Genomic DNA, 14,067 nt, shown 5'->3' with positions numbered 1-14,067 from the left:
CTGCTGTTCAAATCGGGAAAAAGCTATTTTCATCATATGGTAAGCATTTTTCCGAATTTCTATAAAAGTTATATATGGCATTCTATGGTAGGTATGTTTAAGATGTGGGGCTCAACCCAGGTAAGAACCATACAGATTATGTCTTGGCCAATATCTTTTCACATGCTATTCAGCTATTAGTAACCAACGAAATTGAAATAAGCAACCAAAAGTTCTTCGTGAAAATTTGATATCACCAACTCTAAACGCAAGAAAACACCTTTATGTTTTTGTATTCAATGTAGGTAAAAAAACAAAACAACAAAATTGTGCACTTGTTATTGTTGAAACTCTGTTGATTTATTTGTATAAATACTTTTGATGGATAAAACGATCAGTAAGATAGATGGATACGTAAAAATACTATTGGATTGCATGATTTTAAAAAATATCTTTTGAAATGATGTCAAGAGAATTTCAAAAATCTAGTTCTTTTTGTGTGTTTATTTCAATTTGACGCTAGGAAACTGAATGAATTGTTGTCAAATGAAGACTTGAGTTCTTTAGCCAGCATCAGCTGAGGATAAGTGCATTAGTAGGGAGCAATAAAAAGTCGGAAAACATTCAATTAAAACGTCAAAATATCGAAACCTCAAATTTGATTAATGTGTACATATACAGATTCACACTAAAAATTGTCTAAAAAGAGCAACAAGAATAGTTGCTACTCTCTTGGAGTAAGTGATCAAAAATGCTAATTTTTGATATTCCTATTGGGGTACCCGGGTCGAGGTTTTAGGGTGAATTTTCGTAAGAAATGCGGTGAATGCGGTGAATTTGCGTAAGAAATGCGGTGATTGCGGTGAATGCGGTGAAAAAAAATAATTCACCGCTTTTCACCGCAATTCTTACAAAAATTCAACACCAAATTCACCGCATTTCTTACCAAAATTCACCACATAGACTATTATGGAAAATTAATGTAAGAAATGCGGTGAATGCGGTGAATCGCGGTGAATTATTTTTTTTCATCGCGTTCTCGGTGGCGGTGAATTATTCTTTTTCACCGCTTAATGCGGTGAATTATTTTTTTTCACCACATTTCACCGCATTTCTTACGAAAATTCACCGCATATGGTTTCCAAAGTTTACTCAATCTGATTTAAATTCACAAGAAATAACAAAGAAACAAGTGACAGTTGGCGCAGGGGAATAAGGCCTGCAGGGTATTAGAAGGCATGCAGGAGGGCAGAGGTTCGAACCCGTGTGAGGACAATTCTTTTTTGTAAGAATACTGAAGACGCGGTGAAAAAAAATAATTCACCGCGATTCACCGCATTCACCGCAAAAAGATGTAAGAAATACGCGGTGAAAATTATTTTTTTTCACCGCATTTCACCGCATTTCTTACGAATATTCACCGCCAAACCTCGACCCGGGTATAGAAATTACGTCCGCCTGTACAATTACTGATGACGAGCTCGTCATTTAACTTCTCTGTTTTGGTATTAAATTAGCAAAAATGAGTATTCCGATTGTTTGAAACCGAATTTAAACAACATCAGAAAAAATATCATTCTTTAAATCGATAGTTGTCATCAAACTATAAATACATGACAGCAATTTTAATACGTTTTAGAGCTTTTTTACAACCAGGGTGGAGTTATGTAACACCTGTTTATGTTACGTAATAGGTGCAAGAGGAGAAAGACAAACTGGAGAAGAGACTAAAGTTTGAGAAGGAGAGTTGTGAGTTCCAATACAAAATGGAACAGAAGACTTGGAACAAGGAGAAGAAGACACTCGAACACAAAGTCACTGTTAGTATCAATCCTTTCAAACCGTTTCTTTCCCTCTTTACGGAATTGTATCAGTTTTCACTTTTCAACTTCCGCTTTAAAAGTGAAAAACACTGACTGGATTTTCCATATAGGGCACCGGCTTTTGATCCGCAAAGTTTGAAAGTATGTTTCACACGCACTATGTATTAACATAGGAAAAGTGAAATCTAAAAACTATTAAATTTACTTAAAAAGTTTGGCACCGGTAGACGCTCGTAATGTATGTGCGTATCAATTTTCGCGGAATACTTTTCAAGATCATGGCAAAATCTTAAACGATAACTCTCCTGGTGCGCATGTTACTCAATTGCAGATGGGCATTAATGGTCAGATCAATATGGAATACCTGAAAGGCAGATTTTGCTGTAGCCAATTTCTGTGAAGCGTTCCAGAAGGAAACTCACGGGCATTTCTTGGGTTATTTGTCAATCACAGGACTTGTGCCAATTGTGTTTTCATTATCAATTGATGATAAAGGTTCTTTGACAAAAATGTCTTCAAGCTTTTCGGTAATAAAATTTGCACTAAATCATGTCCCATTTCGCTCTGGATACGTCTATTATGTTTAGCAGAATACGAAACCCTTAGTTTTGATTTCAAAATATTGTACTGGAGAAATAAAACGGATGTTATTTAAACCTTAACAAACCGACTGGTTATGAAAGAAATTTACTTGTCAATTTGGGGGGAAAAGGAGCACATGAACGCAACCAAAGTTATACTGAGCCAAAGTCTGGATCGTAGCTGATTTCTGTCTGCCTGGGTATTTTCGTTTTGAACGAGGCCCTTAACCCGAGTTAGCTCTTAGATGATTGATTGGTATTGATATTGATTTACAGGAATTGGAGGCTAAGATAGGCGGTTTGTTTGACTCGTCAAAGAGGAGGATGAACAGAGAGGTGACTCCCCCCTCCCTCGTGTTTGACTCCTCCCCCACCAGCCATTCCGACCCTAACAGTGCTGACGAGAGAGACGACACTGACGAAGTACTTCTCGTGAGTCATTCTCAATTATTAATCATATTAAGTGACTCATTCCGATAATAACAACGTACGAATCATTTTTGCGGAATTGTTTGTATAGAACTGTTGTTAAGCCATACCTGCTTCGTTTTTCTTTGAAAAATTTAAATTTTATTTTGAGAATAACATTTTTCACAAATATTTTTTACAGAAATTGACTTGATGTAAACATCTACGATACCAAAAAAACTACAACTTCCTAAGATGGATTTTAATAAAGAACTTAACAGAAAAACTTCATGTCTCGTTGAGTATCAAGATCTTACATGTCTTGATAAATGTATCAACCTGTGATTATATTTTGGTTTCATATGAGAGTGACGTTCTGGTACAATTTTAGCAACGTCTGGCACCCTTGACAATTCCTACCTCCGTGTCCTCGTCCAAACAGGGGTCATCCTCTACCACCGGAGGAGCCTCCTCAACCGGAACCCCTGACCATAACACAGCTCAATCGGCAGTCCCTCCTAATCTACTGTCCATACCCTCTACCCCCAATTCCAGGTACCATAATCCTCCACTTTTCCTATCTTTTCCATTTTTTTACGAATGTTGTAGGCTACATATTACACCACTATTAGCGCAACTCTTTGCTCGTTATGTTGATTCTATGTCAACACCATTATAGTGAGAGTAAAGTTTGGGACGTTTGTGGGTTGCGACCGCACAATCACTTAATTGATTGCAATCCTGTGCTCTCCACTGAGCCAACTGGTCCACATTGCGAGAGTCTTACTATGCTCTCTTATATTGATCTATCATTTCAAGCTCCATCTTATGAGCACAACTTATTTACTAGAGTATATACTCACCACAGAAGACCCCACAGAAAACCCCCAAAAAAAAACATTAAATGTCTAGCAGGGGGTGGTCAATATTGACCATAATCACACGGTCCATTTCACTATTAAAGTCGAGCTATTAACGCACCTCGTTCTAAAATGCTATCAAAACATTTCTTTTTTTTTCAGATCCCGTTCTGCCTCACCCAACTTCCTCCCCCGCCGTCTTGCAGGAGAGGGTCGCAACTGGGAGAAACAGGACCTGGAGCTGCACTGTGCCCATTTGGAGTCAGAGATAGACAGATTAGAGAATGACAGTGAGATGTACAAGGTACAAGTGGACGAACTCAACTTCAAAGTCGAGCAGGTCGGTATAGCGTAACAAATACAATCGGGGTCTTTTAACAAAAGTTTATATTTGTGGGTCTCTCTGAATTTTTTGCCTTGTCTGCAAATACAGTTCCAGCTTTCGAAATTCAACCTTGATCAAATTTAGGGAAAAATTTCTTCGAATCAAAAGTTAGTCTATCATTGCTCTTGGGTTCAAAAAAGACAGCTTCTTTCGAGCACTCTGCAATGAGCACGGTATTGAATTCTGTTAGAAGATTAAATGTGGCCAATAAAACATATACTTTTGTTATAGGGAACAGCTCATGGTTTTTATGGCTTTGACACTGTGTTTTTATAAAATTTAATCTTTTTTTGAGCTTTATCTGCTATTGTTGCCTTTTAAGTAGTCTTATGAGATATTCCAATTAATCAGAAGACCAATGAGATTTCTAGAGAAGATCAAGAGAACTTATTTGATGCATTGAATTAATAGCTAATGGCAGATATGATTGTGAACAATAAATCAAAAGAGAATGAGAAATTTGCCCACTTTTAAAAGGGATGCTGTTTCATGCTTCTTTTGAAGTTAGATTAAATTTCTTTAATTACGTTATGTTTTAATTGGGGTTCTTGCCTTTGATGGTACGCTTGCTTTGTGAGTACACAATAATGGTTGTTCCTTTTGTTCTCTCTTGGCAGAGTCCCTTTAACAAAAGACCCCATAGATTTGCAAATGAGACTCAGGGGAACATATATGTTCTTCACTTACATAACAACTCAAGCAATTTAAATAAAAACCAGGATAAATTAGTTAACAGCTAATGATTTTAATGTCTTCAGCACTTTATGTTTTCGTAAATTGTTTGTATATATTTTTGAGTTTCTGTGTTTGATTTTATTTTCCAATGTTAAATAGCGCCAAAATATTAAAACGGATATTACAGCGAAAAAATTTCCCTTCATCTTTTTGTCTTTATGGGGATTTCCCGCTGTAAGTTTATGTTTGTGGGTCTCTCTGAATTTTTTGCCTTGTCTGCAAATACAGTTCCAGCTTTCGAAATTCAACCTTGATCAAATTTAGGGAAAAATTTCTTCGAATCAAAAGTTAGTCTATCAGTGCTCTTGGGTTCAAAAAAGACAGTTTCTTTCGAGCACTCTGCAATGAGCACGGTATTGAAGTCTGTTAGAAGATGGAATTCAAAAATGATTGAGTTTGAATTTGTGTTTGAAAAGTGAATTAGCGATTAGAATTTGTTCAAAAAGTGCTGAACTGAAATTGCAATTTTTGCGCTGGAAGTGTTCATTCCCAAAATTCAGAAAAATATATTTTTCAATTTTTATCGACGCCGTTGAACGAACGGATTTTAGCCTTCCTAAGCTCTTTGCAAGTAGAAACGAATGTAAATTAAAAAGAAAAACATAATTTTTGTTAATAGCTATTTTCCAACTTTGCGGCTCATCAATTATTATTGAATGAGTTGACAAAATGATTTGCAGATGGGAAAACTTTGCCTGTTGATTCAATTTTTTTAAAAGATACTCATGATTGATTTACTCATTAAATGCACAAACATTTCACCTGGATAACCCTTGTTAGCAGATTATTTTGCTTAACAAAAAATTAAATATGAATATGAGTCACACATTAAAATAGTTTATATTTGCTACAACGTCCTCTGCCCGTCGTTAAATAAATTTTCCTGCCCGTGGTTTGAGAGAATATATTCGTTTGTCTGTTTACCTTTCTCTGTGCAATCAAGTTCAAAAAGCTTTGGAAGGCTAAAATCCGTTCAACAGCGTTGATGAAACTTGAAAAAAAATATGAATTTTGAGAATTAACTCTTCCAGCGCAAAAATTGCAATTTCAGTTCAGCTTTTTTTGTACATTGCAATTTCAGTTCTGCACTTTTTGAACAAATTCAATTATAATTAAAAAAAATTGTTGATTTTCGTTTTTTTTTCGAAGGATTAACCGGGTTTAAGGGTGATTTAATATAGCGCCCTTTTGTTTAATTTAAAATTTATTGAAACAAGGTTTTTCAAACTATGATTTGGAACAATTATGTCGTGTTCTTCTTTGATGGTGAAGAACAGAGAGACTCTTAAAGTGCCTTTTAACAATAAAGAGGATTCAAAGTGTATTGGAGCAATCTTTTCTTTCATTTTCACAGTTTTTTTTTCATGTCAACTACATACAAGTCAATTTTCATGTCAAGGTTCCATTAGTGACAGGTTTTATTTTAATTAAATGTGGCCAATAAAACATATATTTTTGTTATAGGGAACAGCTCAAGGTTTTTATGGCTTTGATACTGTGTTTTTATAAAATTTAATATTTTTTTGAGCTTCATCTAATATTGTTGCCTTTTAAGTAGTCTTATGAGATATTCCATTTAATCAGAAGACCAATGAGATTTCTAGAGAAGATCAAGAGAACTTATTTGATGTATTGAATTAATAGCTAATGGCAGATATGATTGTGAACAATAAATCAAAAGAGAATGAGAAATTTGCCCACTTTTAAAAGGGATGCTGTTTCATGCTTCTTTTGAAGTTAGATTAAATGCCTTTAATGACGTTATGTTTTAATTGGAGTTCTTGCCTTTGATGGTACGCTTGTTTTCTGAGTACACAATAATGGTTGTTCCTTTTGTTCTCTCTTGGCAGAGTCCCTTTAACAAAAGACCCCATAGATTTGCAAATGAGACTCAGGGGAACATATATGTTCTTCACTTACATAACAACTCAAGCAATTTAAATAATAACCAGGATAAATTAGTTAACAGCTAATGATTTTAATGTCTTCAGCACTTTATATTTTCGTAAATTGTTTGTATATTTTTTTGAGTTTCTGTGTTTGATTTTAATTTCCAATGTTAAATAGCGCCAAAAAATTAAAACGGATATTACAGCGAAAAAATTTCCCTTCATCTTTTTGTCTTTATGGGGATTTCCCGCTGTAAGTTTATGTTTGTGGGTCTCTCTGAATTTTTTGCCTTGTCTGCAAATACAGTTCCAGCTTTCGAAATTCAACCTTGATCAAATTTAGGGAAAAATTTCTTCGAATCAAAAGTTAGTCTATCATTGCTCTTGGGTTCAAAAAAGACAGCTTCTTTCGAGCACTCTGCAATGAGCACGGTATTGAATTCTGTTAGAAGATTAAATGTGGCCAATAAAACATATACTTTTGTTATAGGGAACAGCTCATGGTTTTTATGGCTTTGACACTGTGTTTTTATAAAATTTAATCTTTTTTTGAGCTTTATCTGCTATTGTTGCCTTTTAAGTAGTCTTATGAGATATTCCAATTAATCAGAAGACCAATGAGATTTCTAGAGAAGATCAAGAGAACTTATTTGATGCATTGAATTAATAGCTAATGGCAGATATGATTGTGAACAATAAATCAAAAGAGAATGAGAATTTTGCCCACTTTTAAAAGGGATGCTGTTTCATGCTTCTTTTGAAGTTAGATTAAATGTCTTTAATGACGTTATGTTTTAATTGGGGTTCTTGCCTTTGATGGTACGCTTGCTTTGTGAGTACACAATAATGGTTGTTCCTTTTGTTCTCTCTTGGCATAGTCCCTTTTACAAAAGACGCCATAGATTTGCAAATGAGACTCAGGGGAACATTTATGTTCTTCACTTACATAACAACTCAAGCAATATAAATAATATCCAGGATAAATTAGTTAACAGCTCATGATTTTAATGTCTCCAGCACTTTATGTTTTCGTAAATTATTTGTATATTTTTTTGAGTTTCTGTGTTTGATTATAATTTCCAATGTTAAATAGCGCCAAAAAATTACGGATTTTACAGCGAAAAATTTTCTTCGCCAAAACAGGTCCCATTGGCTTGTTGAGGAGATATTTGTAAATCTTTTTGGTGATTTGTTTTGGTGATTTGTTAAACGGCGATAGACTTTCACGTCGTTGACTTATTTGTTTTGCGTGTTCTAAATTTCTTTATGGTTCACAGAGCAGTTGAACTCAAGTGGTGGCAGTTCATTTTTAAAAGTCAAATGGAAAGTGTGTCGAAATTGGTGTAATTTTTCTACTTTATACTTTATTAGTGGTTATAGTGGTATAAAATGGCCTCTAATGACATTTGAAGCCCCCTGAAACTAGTTACCCCTCCCCCGATCAAAGTCGGCTGCAATTTATTCGAGCGCCCAATAGTAGTTCCAGAGCTATTTTTCCGACGTTAGTCGGTATGTTTTTAGGTTTACTTTTTTAAATAATCAAATTTTTCGTCGGCTTACTCTGGGGCCATTGTAGTATATCGCAATTATTAGTGCTCAAACTAGTTCAAATTTTTTCTAACAATCTAAAAGTAATGCAAACTTTCAATAATGCAAACTGTTAAATTGCTGCATTAAAAAAATGTTGGAATTGATAGTCGAAGTCATAGATATATAGTTTATTATAGATCTTTTCCTGATTGGAACTCCGAGTAATTTACTACAACTTAAATATCATAAGTCAAGTGAAATTCTAAACTATAGCATTTTTTTAAATAAGCAACGATGCTTGTAATTGTTAAGTGTTGATTTGTTTAAGTTGGATTAGTGTTGATTATTTTAGTTGGACGAGAGTATAATGAAGCAGAAACGAAGCAATGAACTGGTGGAAAAAGAGAGAGAACAGCTTCAGCAGAGATTTGTCAAGTCTCTAAGAGAGAGAAGTGACCAGGATGTCGCATTCAGAGCAGAGAGACAGCAGTGGGCATGTGAGAAGGAGAAACTCATGCTCAAATTGGAAGAAGTACAACGAAACAGAACTGCTGAAGTCAGAAAGGTCAGTTGAACATGCAAAAATATTACCTCTCATTTCTGATAACCCGGGTTGACCCTTCTTTGAAACCATAAAAAGACCATAAATGGTTCTTGAAAACCATACGTAATACCATAAATGGTTCCATCGAAGAAGGGCCAAAATTTCTTGTACGTTCTTGCTATGGTTTCTAAGAACCATAAATGGTTTTTTTATGGTTTCAAAGATTCCATAGATTCCGTTATGGTGATCAACCCGGGAATGGTTACGAAGAATTCTAATCCGTTCCTAATGACTTCTTTTAATTTCCGGAAATCTAATAAGCAAACGGAACAGGTACTCTGCAACTTCCGTTCGATAAGTTATATTTAAGAAATTTTATATACGATATTCCAGTTCGTTTTTGAGTTGATCAATTTGGGTGCGCTCCCCAATAAAATGAGAGCTCATTCGTGTGGGCGTTCTATTGATTTTCTTGTATCTAAGTGAATAACATTTTCATTTCCCCTATGCGATAATGATGATAAAAAGGATCTCGAACTTTGTCAATTTTCCGGGATTTCAAAGATTGCAGCCTCCAATTTAAATCAAAATTTCTCTATTATTAAGATTCTTTTTTCGGGTGTCCCCTATTATAGCCCCTAGCACGAAATTACAGTTCTTCGCCATGGTATAGTTGCAGTAGTGGGGAGGCTATAATGGGAAGCGCTTTCTCTGGTTCATTTTAATTTTAATTTTAGGTTAATTTTAATTTTTAGGTTCATTTTAGGTTAAGTAAATCTGTGCTTGATCTTTTAATTTTAGGTTGGGTATCACTGATAATTTCAGGCGCTTGTCGAGAACCGCGTATCGGTTCGAGATTTTAGGTCAGAATTTCATTGTAAGTTCTGCAGAGTCACGTGCCTGACTTAAAACACGCAACTGGCAAGTTTGAAAGTGGCAACAGTTCATGGAACTTCTGGCTATGTATATAGGAAATTGTGGCACTGTTAATTTCTGGCACTGTAGACTTCCGGCACTCTAAATAAAACCTGCACGTGTGTGTTTAAATATGCATTGTTTCTTTTCTAGCTAGAGCAAGAGTTGAGCGACCTCAGCTCCAAATTACGCGAATCAGAGAAAGAGAAACTGAAGCTGCAATTCGAACTTGAAAAGGTCAAACATGAAGTTGACGCTCTGGTGACGTCATCACAATCTCAGAGTCCCACTTCTCCTGATGCATCTACTGGAGAATCGGGCGACGAATTGGACTCTTCTCTGGCTCCAAATGGTTCTGGCGATCGTGGCTCTGGCCTCCTGGATCGTAATGTGGAAAAACTACATGAATTGGAGAAGGAATACTTGGAGACGCAATCAATGGTATGCGATTAAATGTGAAAGTGGTTGTTTTTATAGCTGCGAAGCTGTAAGCTGAGCGTAGCTATATTGCGGTGCTCTTGGTTTTTTTTTTGTTTCGTCGTCTGACGCTTCATTTTCGTTTTACATTTGTTCTAGAACATTCTGTCTCGTCGCTGCTTAAATGGCTTTTTCGCGCTTGATTTCACGCTTTCTGCGTGACCTAAATTGCGGTTATTCAGAAACAGAATCTGTTCCTAAAACAAAGTTGATTGTAAGAAAACAGATTGTATGGTCCGACAGCCGAATGGTTAAGGCAACTGGCTGTTAATCCGGAGATCGCCGGTTCGAGACGCGACAGGGAAAATTTTTTTGCACCCAAAAACAACCTCCTTTGAAATAAACTTGTAAGTTTTATAGGCGGCGGCGATAACTATTATCAACTCACTTCTGTATCTTTTTCCATCTGTATTTTACGGCACGCAAGTCTATTTCGCAGCTATTCCGGCAATCTGCCGGCTATGTTTTGATAATTAATTCACAAGCATTCCCCGGATTTGGGTATCAGAGCATTTCCGCTCACTTAGATTAATGTTATGAGGTTATGATGTGGGTACGCAAATTGAATTATTAGACATGTACCCTTGCGGAAATTCTCAGCGCATTAACAGCAAAATTCAGCGGTTAATCTTACTCGCAAATTAAGAATAATCAGTGTGAAATCGGTGACATGAACAATGGACTGGCCAACCAGAAAAAAAAGATTTATCTATAGACTGATTCAGCGCTGATTAATCATCCTCATACAAAGTTTGTAGCAATTATATTAGTCCTGCGGTCTATTTTATGCGATTTTTCTCTTGACCGGTTTTTTGTCTCACGTTTTAAACTTTTCGTCCTCGAAAAAATTGAGAAACAGGTAAAGCCTGGAGCAACTAGGTGGTTGATCAGCTCTCTTAGTGTTCTACGCTTTATGAGTCTCTACCCAGGTTGAGGTCCAGACCCAAATTGACTTCTGATCAGACCCAGTCGAGCGCACACCCGTGTGTTCCCAGACCGAAATTACAGGGTCTTTTCGGAAGTTCGAGCGCACTACGGTCTGATCATGGTCTGGAGATGGTCTGATCAGAGGTCATTTTGGTCTGAAAAGTCTGATCATAGGCGGATTCGAGCGCACTTGGGTCTGATCAGAGGCAATTTCGAGCGCAATTGGGTCTGATCATAGGCGGATTCGAGCGCACTTGGGTCTGATCAGAGGCAATTTCGAGCGCAATTGGGTCTGATCATAGGCGGATTCGAGCGCACTTTTGTCTGATCAGAGGCAATTTCGAGCGCAATTGGGTCTGATCATAGGCGACTTCGAGCGCAATTGAGTCTGATCAGGGACCACTTCGAGCGCATTATTTTTTTTCATTTTTTTGGTTTTTTTACTGAAAGATGTTGGCTCTGCCAATAGGCAGCCAAAAAGCAGCTTTCTGATCATAGACTCATCTAAATTCCGATAGCTCTGATCAGAACAAAAGAGTCCAGCAGATAGCTGAGGACGGTCCCCTTTAGAAGAAATTTTGATCAACTGGAGACCACGACGTTTCTTATGGAAAGCTGTCTTAACTCATCCATTGAGTCAGAATTATAAACTAATCGGTACACTAAATAAAATTTGTTCTCAACAGTTGGGTTTTGTTTTCTTTAGCAATACTTTTAAAATTGATTTTTCTTTAGATGAATTAACTACTGCAAACATCAGTTTTTATGAAATGAATATATTATAGCAAAATTAGGAGATTTTTTCATAAGTAAAATCTGTCTCTGATCAGACTATTTCGAGCGCACTTGAGTCTGATCAGAACCGGTTTGGAGCGCACTTCAGTCTGATCATAAATAGCTGCAAGCGCAACTGGGTCTGATCATAATTGCTTCGAGCGCAACTGGGTCTGATCATAACCTCTTCGAGCGCATTTGAGTCTGATCATAGTCTGATTAAGGTCTGGGCAATGGTCTGAATTTGAGTCTGGACCATGGTCTGAAGATGGTCTGATCAGAACACCTTCGGTCTGAAAAGTCTGCTCAGAGACCTTCTGTGTCTGGAAAGTCTGATCAGAGGTCACTTGGGTCTGGAAAGTCTGATCAGGGTGATTTTCCGTCTGGAAATTCTGATCAGAGATAATTTCGGTCTGGAAAGTCTGACCAGAAGCAAATTTGGGTCTGGACCTCAACCTGGGTATGTATGGATTCACCAAAACTGTCTTGAGGAAACGTGAATTCAAAGTGCGAAGGCCACTTCTTAATCTTTAAAGTTTGACCCCCAACGCCTGACCCCCCAAAGTTTACCCCCTCCCCCTCCTCCTAATGTGCGCACGCTTTAAGGCTAGCGTCCTAAAGCCCCAGCTGGGATCCGCAAGCACCAACTACAGAAACCAACCGCTAGCCGGTCGTTTGCGAGCAATCCGCCCAACGCTCTTCTGATAGGTTTAGCAACCAACTTCTGGGCCACTTTTCCTAATGTAATATTGAGCTTAACCAATGAATATAATATAGGAATAAAAGCAGCAATCGCCCGCTGGTTACATAACAATTTAACAATTTCCAAAATACCAAAAAAAACATTACATTTGATCTTCTGATCTGATTGCAAACTCTGTAATGTGCGTTGGCAGACAATATTCCGACCACGCCCATCCATATTTTGACTTAATTGCCAACCAAATGAGGAATGCAAATTTTCAAAAAATCTAGAAAACTTCCAAAATATTATGAGCAAGAAAATAATGTTGATGTAGAGGACCAATGATACCTGCAAATAATAGGACTACGAGAGAAGACAAACAGCAAACACAAACAAAAAGAAATATCAATTATGGGCAAAACTTGTTATCTATTTTTGAAAACATAAACAGAAACAGTAAAAAAGTCAAAATATAATATAAAACAAAAACTAAACAAAACAAACTAAATTGTACTTTATAGCAAAGTGGGTGTCACCGGTCGTTAACGATACTATACAACAGTTTGACAAAAAGATGAACAAAAGGGATAAAGTTCATAATTACTTTGAACTTTGGAGCCAAATAACTACAAAAGTCATAACAACTGAAAAAACGCCAGATAGATTAACCTATTTATATCCATAAGAAGCCGAGGGGACCTGTAATTAGGGAGACTGTGGCACCTGCCATTAGTGACACTGATTCACAAGACTACAAAATAACAACAAAAAAGAGCAAAACTCGAAAATTCGCAATTTGGAAAACACAGAGTGTTGAAGTCATTGAGGCACTTTTAAGTGAGGAAACTAACTGAGTTCCTTTGGGTTTCATTTGAACATTAATAGGGCCTTTTTTAAAGGGGCTATCTGTAAGGACAAGTAAAAGAGCCGCAATATTGACCAATATGAAAACTCACAAAGATTTTTGGAAACTCATTTTGACACTTTTTATTGGAAACTCAAAAACTTCCTTCGTTTCACAATGAAGTGGATTTGGCCTGTCTTCAATGAAACAAAGTTATTTGTAAATGATTTTCAAAGTTAAAAATTACTTCTCTATTTTTAAAATCAAATTAATCAAAGTTGTTGAAGACATTACATATTAACTGAATATTTGAATAATTTCACTTACATATCCAAATTAATCCATTGGTAAGTTTCATTCCTCAGAATATATCATAGAACTGCAAAAAACTGCAATTTGATACAAATATTAGGAAATCAATAAAAAACTTTCGAGAAAGGCATTGAGGCCAAAAAACGTAAGTAATTCAATAAACACATTTTAAATTTTCAATTGGACCTGAATTCTTAAACAACGTAACTTGAATTGAATTTGACAGGAGACCAGAAAGGAGTCTTGAATTTCACTATACAACCAACAATAATATTAAAAGTTTTTGAAAACTTCTGCTAAGCACGTTTTCCTTTGCTTCAACCGAAAGGAGATGGGAGCTGATAAAAGCGACCAAGCTACAGGTTGAAAGAAAAACGATTCAACTAGTGTTATAATACA

The 14,067-nt window shown here is 36.3% G+C and overlaps 1 protein-coding gene across 3 annotated transcripts in view; it reads left to right on the top strand.

The window, feature by feature from the left end:
• The window catches only part of LOC142353338 (uncharacterized), a 147,398-nt gene that overhangs the window by 96,368 nt on the left and 36,963 nt on the right, over nt 1–14,067 (top strand). For all 3 annotated transcript variants that reach the window (XM_075405571.1, XM_075405572.1, XM_075405573.1), the window contains 6 exons: nt 1,674–1,799; nt 2,660–2,815; nt 3,183–3,346; nt 3,814–3,991; nt 8,543–8,755; nt 9,803–10,090. In XM_075405571.1, coding sequence (XP_075261686.1) covers nt 1,674–1,799; nt 2,660–2,815; nt 3,183–3,346; nt 3,814–3,991; nt 8,543–8,755; nt 9,803–10,090 — 1,125 coding nt within the window. The remainder of the gene's footprint in view (nt 1–1,673; nt 1,800–2,659; nt 2,816–3,182; nt 3,347–3,813; nt 3,992–8,542; nt 8,756–9,802; nt 10,091–14,067) is intronic.

This window comes from Convolutriloba macropyga, chromosome 14, assembly GCF_964194025.1.
Source record: "Convolutriloba macropyga chromosome 14, txConMacr16.3, whole genome shotgun sequence".
Lineage (NCBI taxonomy): Eukaryota > Metazoa > Xenacoelomorpha > Acoela > Convolutidae > Convolutriloba > Convolutriloba macropyga.
The sequence above is the reverse complement of the archived record's forward strand: the minus strand, read 5'-3'. Positions and strand labels throughout refer to the sequence as shown.